General features: G+C 35.6%; 1 protein-coding gene and 1 long non-coding RNA gene across 2 annotated transcripts; one reads left to right on the forward strand and one right to left on the reverse strand.

Moving 5' to 3' along the window:
- Nucleotides 1-674: 674 nt before the first annotated feature.
- LOC140015327 (uncharacterized) lies at nucleotides 675-2,748 on the forward strand. Its single transcript, XR_011821952.1, has 2 exons — nucleotides 675-885; nucleotides 1,570-2,748. It is a non-coding gene; the product is annotated as an uncharacterized lncRNA (long non-coding RNA).
- Nucleotides 2,749-3,764: 1,016 nt separating this feature from the next.
- Nucleotides 3,765-6,761, reverse strand: LOC113712714 (uncharacterized). Its single transcript, XM_027236245.2, has 4 exons — nucleotides 6,191-6,761; nucleotides 5,951-6,079; nucleotides 5,642-5,830; nucleotides 3,765-4,080 (listed from the first exon to the last, which is right to left on the reverse strand). Exons 1-4 carry the CDS (start codon nucleotides 6,446-6,448, stop codon nucleotides 4,048-4,050), a joined length of 609 nt encoding a protein of 202 aa, XP_027092046.1. The 5' UTR covers nucleotides 6,449-6,761; the 3' UTR covers nucleotides 3,765-4,047.
- Nucleotides 6,762-7,353: the final 592 nt, after the last annotated feature.

Here is a 7,353-nt window from a genome sequence, read left to right on the forward strand (position 1 = left end):
TAACATGCAAATAATTTGTTAGTTTCGAATAGACAACAGCGTTAGTTAATTAGTTAATTAGATAATTAGTTAATTAGATAAATAGAAATTAGTTAATTAATTAATTAGATAATTAGTTAATAGTTAATTAGTTTAACTATGCAGAAATAGTTTGATTAGTTAATAATTATTAATAATTAGATAATTAGTTAATTAGATAATTAGATAATTAGTTATTAATTAATTATATTATTAGTTATTTAGTTAATTAGTTAATTAGTTAATTAGTTAAACTATGCAGAAATAGTTAATTTAGTGTAATTTTTATTAACAAACGTTTTGTTGGGTTTGATGAAAGTACTCATCACATTCATCTGGTAAAATTAAATCATGTCAGGAGTACTTTAGTAAATTGACCCACTTTTGCCTATTAAATTGCCTCCAACTTTTGATAGGGGAGGTCAATGCTATTTCAAAATTGATAGGGGAGGTCAATGCTATTACTATAAAAGTCAGGGGAGGTTTCTGTAATTATCCCATTGGATGATAGAGAAGTATTTTTTTGGTGCTTATGTAAAGAAAAAAAGTATATCTGGTGGTATTATTTTGAATATTCTTTAAGAAAGTTGAACACACGTGAAATGTTTATATGCTTAGCTTTTCGCATTACTTAGGATAAGCCATGCTCGTATGTTTTCACTATGATGATATATCCGATAACTTCTCTGCCTCAACCTCTGTGCAAAAAATGACTGTTTTGATTTATTCCCTTTTTTTAAAAAAAATAACATCAAGTTCTGTTGGTGTTTCTAAGCTTGCTTTGTTTCATGCAGTCAAGAAACAGATGCTCTCAATCGCTTTTTGGATCAAGGAAGCCATGCTATAAATTTTATTCTGTCGTCCATGGTATTTAATTTGATATCGACTATATTAGAGATATTGAATTCATCCCTTTTGTTTCTTTAGACCAGTAGGCTTTAAATTTTAGCTAAATCTATAAACAATTTATGCTTTGTTGCTTAGGGATAGACTTCTCACTTGTGTAAGCATTAGATTGTCTTCATTTCTCTGTTTCTAATTACTTCTTAAATATCTTTAACACATACCATTCAGATTTCCATGGTATCAGGTATTCTTGCCTACAAATCTAGAGCACTATTTGTATGGGTCACTTCCCCCTTTGTAGTAACATACGTTGCTTACACTTTGACCGTGATACAAGCATCCTCTTTTACACTTATTCTATCCAAATATCAAAATTTCTTGTCACAAAATAATATAGCATGTCTTCCATTATGAAAGCACCTATATTCTTTTGTTGTTTTGAATTCAAAAGAAATTTAATTTCAAAAAACAGTTTTGAATAAGTTTTAACTAATTTGGATATTTCACTATTTCAATAGGATAAAGGAATTTGTAATATCTATGGATGTAAGAAAGTGGCTTGAATAATGAATTATTAGTTTCTTTTCATTCATTATTTTTATTGATTGATTACACTTGTTGTTAGAGTAAGTTTTACTTGGTAATAAATTTGTATATTTCATCTTTAACCTTTTGGGTTCATTTCTTGAATTTCAATATTTATAGGTATAAACTTATTGGAAAGAGGATGAAAGGCATTGGCAGTATGAAGAGGGATGTAAAAGAAAAGGAGAAAGTAGTGTGAAGAAGTGCAAGTTGAAATACTGATACTGAAATTATGACCATTATGGTCATTCCCATAATGATCAAAATGTTAAGAAAAAGCTAGAGATCGAGTTTCAAGAAAAGACCCTTGGATTACTTGGCGCTAAGATAGGCATTGGTCGTTTTAAGTTTCCTATTCTTTGGGGAATTCACTATTATTTGACCATTTCAATATTCTTTTTTGGCACCTTTTACCATATAGAACTACCCGTTTGGATTAGCTGTTTTTGGGGGTGTTTTTAAAAAATTTTACAATAGCAGGATTTTTATAGTATATTTTGAAATATTTTTAGAAAATATTTTGCGATATTTAAGAGTAGAAGAATTTTTAGAATTTATTTTGAAATATTTTTTAAATATTAAAAAAATTAGATTACTTTTTGAAGTACATTTTAGAATACTTTTAGAGTATTTGAAAAACTCAGCAATCCATTTAATGTAACTTATCTTTACGCCTCACAACTAAAATGGATTGATGGGGTTTTCCTGATCTATGACTTTTGAGTTCAACATTTTGCTGACTTGCTAAATTTGTTAAGACATAAGAGAATTGTCTTCACTTTGCTTGAAATATGTTTCTGTTGTTATATGTGTAGGTTATTAGTCAAGATATGGAGACTAAAGGACCTCATTTATAAAATCTAACACTTCTTTAGGCTTTGTTGTTCTAGGCCCAATCAGATATCATTATACTTACTGTTATTTGATTGTGTGGCCTGAGTTCAAATTAAGTAAATTATTTGAGAGAATGTTTAATGATTTGTTTGGCTTGTTTTGCTTAGCAATGAGTCAAAGCCCGAAGAGTGAAAGAAGATCGGAGTTATTTCTCTGTCTGTCCTACGGACTTGCAGTGATTATTTATTAGCTTCATTTTTGGATACATATAATTGGAGACATTATGCGCCCTTTGCATTTTAAATAAGAGGTTTTGTTTGTAAAGACAGTGAACAATTTCTATTTCAATGCTTCATATTATGTATATTGGACCTATTATGTACTTCCTAATTTTGTCCAGCTATGGTGAGTTGTATTCTTGATGACACTGAATTGCAATTTTCACTCACCTCTTTAATTCAATAATTCTTTTTTACTAATTACATGCCTCCTAATTGTATGGCCCCAAATAATTCAACATCCATCATCACAACAATTTGTGTGTTAAATGGACCGGATTGGACAATTTGCATGCTTTCACTGTGCATTGCACAGTGTTCCCCTCCCAGTCCATAAGAAGGAGACGATGAAGCCCTCATTTATATATGAACAAGGGATTAATTAGGACAGGGTGGTTTTTGTCCAAAAACTCTCACTGGTAGAAAGTGGGACACTTTAGAGTTTAATAATTTGTAACGGTCAAGCATTGCTTTTAAGTGACAAAAGAAGGCAAATTGATTTTGAAACCCAACATTAGGGGCAAACTGATTTTGAGAGGGCTTTAAAGGAGTTTACTACCGCTTATGCTACATGACATAGCTAAACTCTACTGAGATAATACCTTCTGGTAAAACTCATGGTTCGTGTTCGTAGAGCGTCCTATGCATAAAGATTTTGTACCTAATGATCCGCGTCTCTTCCTGCCCACGAAATTCCTTGGACACTAACTCCAGCTGGAGGTACAGAGACAAGATCTGCATATCTAAAAGTTACTGTCACCTTACAGCCATCATAATCGTCAAGCAAACTTAAAAACATATCTAAGTGTGCCTTAGTTCAGTAGCAAACCCAACTGAGTCACACAATTACTCGTAGTTTTTCACTCCACCCTATCTTTTCAGGACGTACGAGGTTACAACCAATTCTATCCAAGTGTGGAATCTGTAGGTCACTATAAAGTTCAAAATTACCACCCAGACCACGCAAGGTAACTTTTCCAAAGATTCCAATCATCTACTCTAGTCAAACAAAATTTTCAACCTAAAACAGGGTTCAATTTATAAGCTACACACGATCATCCACTCCCAGGACTCTGTCCAACCAATCCCTAGCCCCATCAATGTCGGACAACTAAGAGGCTGATGAGGGATTACAAGAGGTTGCCGTTGGACCCACTTCCGCTATCAGCATTAAGGAGGTTTCACCTAGTAGCGAGTCTCGAGTTCCCAGATAGTAAGCTTCCATACCTTCTTTAATTACACAATTAACAATCTCATTTAATACAAATAAAACTCAGCAACCACATGGTAGACGACCATCCCAATAAACTCAAACGCAGACATAAAACAAAAAGACCAAATCATCAACAAAGTGTTTTGAGTCAACGACCACACCAACAAAAACCAAATCAGCAGCCAGCAACAAAGTGATTTCAGCAAAGATTCAAATCTCCAAACACAGTGGCATCCGCTCAATTCCCAAGTCAATCATGAAATCCCACCTCCTTCAAATGCATTTGCCATCACCCTCGCATGGTTCCTACACCAAAAAAAATTGGAACAAATAAAGCACTAGAAAACATTGAAAAATCCTTTCTAGTTGAATAACCACACCATAACAACATGTTCTGCTCAACCAAACAATCAGTAAATCAGCTATCATGGGCCAACCATCTGTTAATTTACACCATATCAGAATGAGAACCAGAATCAGAATATGATTCATTTACCATGTTGTGATCAGGCCGATTAAAACATGTCAATCTAATTGGTTTACAACTTAAAACCTTAAGACCAATTGAGACGGTCCTAACTCCAATCCTTAGGCAGCGTGCCCACATTATACCAAGTATTCGATTAGTTATTGCCCTGACAATTTAATTTAGCAGTATCAACTCCCTGACAGAGGCCAGTTATTAAACTTGAAAAACAACAAGGGCTCGTATCTTTTGCACATCTTATTTCTTTTTCCCCCACTTTTTACGAAGGAAACCCAAGTGCAGTTAATAGACAACATCAGAAACCAAAAAAGGGCCAAAAAAAGGTGAAATTAGCAATATGCAGAGGAAAAAAAACTACCAAAATCGTGTCGGTCTGCAATGGGTGGTGGTGGCGGCGGCAGCGGCTCCAGGCTGGTTGAAGGAAGAAATTAGGAGCATAGCGTTAATAACAAGAATTGGTTGCAACTAGCAGGTAGAAGTCTAGGTGGTATTGGTAGGTGGCAACGAAGGGTTAGTGAGTGATGGACTGGTGGGTATAAGAGTATCGAGAATGGAGACGAAAGAGAACGAGAAAACAGCGGATTAAGTTAAGGTGAAAGGTGGAAAGAGTGAAATTAGTGGAGTGGTGTAACTACAAACCCTATTACGGTAAAAAGACTTGTGTACCACGGTTTCCAATCATGAGAAAATCTCAGCTCAGCTCCTTTAAAATTCAAGCCCCATTTGGTGAGCTGAGGATGAGCTTATCCAAAAATTGAACTCAGCTACGGGATCTTTGCAGCCCTAAAAGTCAGTGAATCTTTCAAGCTTTTGTTGTTATATCCAATTATGACACTACCGCTTAATCTAAAGCTTTTTTCTTTTTTTTTTCTTTTTTTTTAACAGATTATGACACTACTGTTTAATCAAAACTATACATAATATTTTCATCAGTCCATATGAGACAAATCCTGTGTTTATAGGCCAACCATGCATCTTCAGTAATGAAACCAAATCTGAATTCAACAACTAAAAGATTCTGCTTAGGACTCCACACTCCACCCAGTACATGCTTAGGATTCCAAACTTACTTGCTGCAACCAAATGCCAGAAGCATTGTCAATATTGACAACTCCAAAATCCAGGGCAAGTTGCAGATTTATGTCACAATCTCTACTACGGTACAACTCATTTTTTGCCAATATATCTGGTGAAAACCAAAAAGTTTTCTTTTTACTATAAGAAACATAATTAACACCTAGGCCAACTACTTACTGTTTTCCATCCAGCAGGCAATGCACAGCCATTAGTGGCAACCAAGGCAAGAAAGTAACAAAATGGACAAACAACACATCCACACAACAGAAGCCGAAAAAGATCAATATAAAGCTACGATGGTACCTTAGGAATTTTAAGCCTGCAAAGGTTGACTCTCCTATCACCCCCAGCAGCAGATTCATACACACACGCTTGGAATTCCCGCACATCACCAGTATTGAAATCCTTGGCCACAAAGGTCAAATAAAGCTTGGCACCCCCAGCTGCATTGAGAACGCAATTCAAAATCTTGCCTGCTCTAAAGCCAGTTTGCTGCCAATTTAATAATTTTTTTTCAAAAAATCATAGTTAAAAAAACAGCGGAGGAAGAAGAAGAAGATTAACATAACCAAAACGAATAAACAGACAAAAAAAGGCTAAAAGCGTACATACATTTTTCTTGTTATAGTGAATAATAGCAGTATTCACCCTGTTCTTAACAGATCTGTAGAAAACGCCACCAGTCTTCAAGTCTTCAAGACAGTTAAAAAAACGGCCTCTTGTCTTCTCCAAATTAAATACCTGTGCAATTGTAAATGTGCAATTGTGTGTATGTATATAGGCATTTATAAGCTCTGGATTCAACAGATTGTATGGATATGTCATAAAGAAAAAAGGTACGAAATTGTATACCACATCATAATATTTCTCCAATTCTTCCTCATTTTTTATAGACCATTCATCCAAAAAAGGGTCGAACAGGAAAGCGTGGTGTTCGGACCAGTCGGACTCGGACTCGGACCCTGACCCCGACCCGTCGGGCTCGGATTCGGACCCGTCAGAATCGGCCTCGTCGGACTCGGCGCCGCGCACGTACTCGTAATCCTCTCCGGACTCGTAATTGGTGTCGAGGTCGTCAAACTGAAGTCCATCCCGGTTTAGGGATGACATTTCGCTGGAAGAGGATGACTTTCCTTGGTCGGCGTCCTTGTCCGCTACTTCTTCTCCGTCGATTCCTCGATCCTCCGCCGCTGGTTGATAAACTCCAAGTTCTTCGTCGCAGGAAAGAAACTTTCCCGAAGCCAACTGAAGAGCAAACAAACCCTAATTCTTTCGATTTGCTTTAAGAGCGATTTCGAGGGGCTGCGAATCCGCGACGTATATATAAACGAACTTCCTTGGTTCCTAATATTTTGTATTCTTTTAGGCCCCGACGTATAAGATGGTTTCTTTTTGGGCCCCGGGGTATAATCTAAAACTCTACAATTTGGTGCTACACCTATCTTGGGTTGCTTTTATGCTGTGTTTTCAAACTCGGACCGGACCGGCCGGCCCGATCGGGTGAACCGGGAACCGGTCCGAGTTGATCATCAAAATCGGGAGATTCAAAATTCGGTCAACTCCGGTCAAAACCCGGGTTTGACCGGTACAGAACCGGAAAAATCGGTCCAACAGGAGCTTTTGTAAAAAAAGTTGAAATTTTTTAATATTATATTTTGGCCCCCTAAATTGTGAAAACTTATTAATATACCTCAAATATTTCATACTTTATAAATATTGTCCTAAAATTTGATGTTATTTTTCAATTAAATCCATAATTTTAATTCTAAACTTGTTAATGTTTATTAAATAATATAAATTGTTGCTTGATTGTTCTAATTTCTTTGTATTTTCTTGTTAAATATATTTGAAACATCAAATATATATGAATATACCTTTATTAATATCAATATGTTATTGGATATTTTATATACAATAATTTAATTTTTAAATAATTTTTATTTATGACGTCATCCGATTCGACCCCTATCAACCCCCGGTCGAAGCCATTGACCCCTGACCCTTGACCCCTGACC

Source organism: Coffea arabica, chromosome 10e (assembly GCF_036785885.1).
Source record: "Coffea arabica cultivar ET-39 chromosome 10e, Coffea Arabica ET-39 HiFi, whole genome shotgun sequence".
Taxonomy (NCBI): domain Eukaryota; kingdom Viridiplantae; phylum Streptophyta; class Magnoliopsida; order Gentianales; family Rubiaceae; genus Coffea; species Coffea arabica.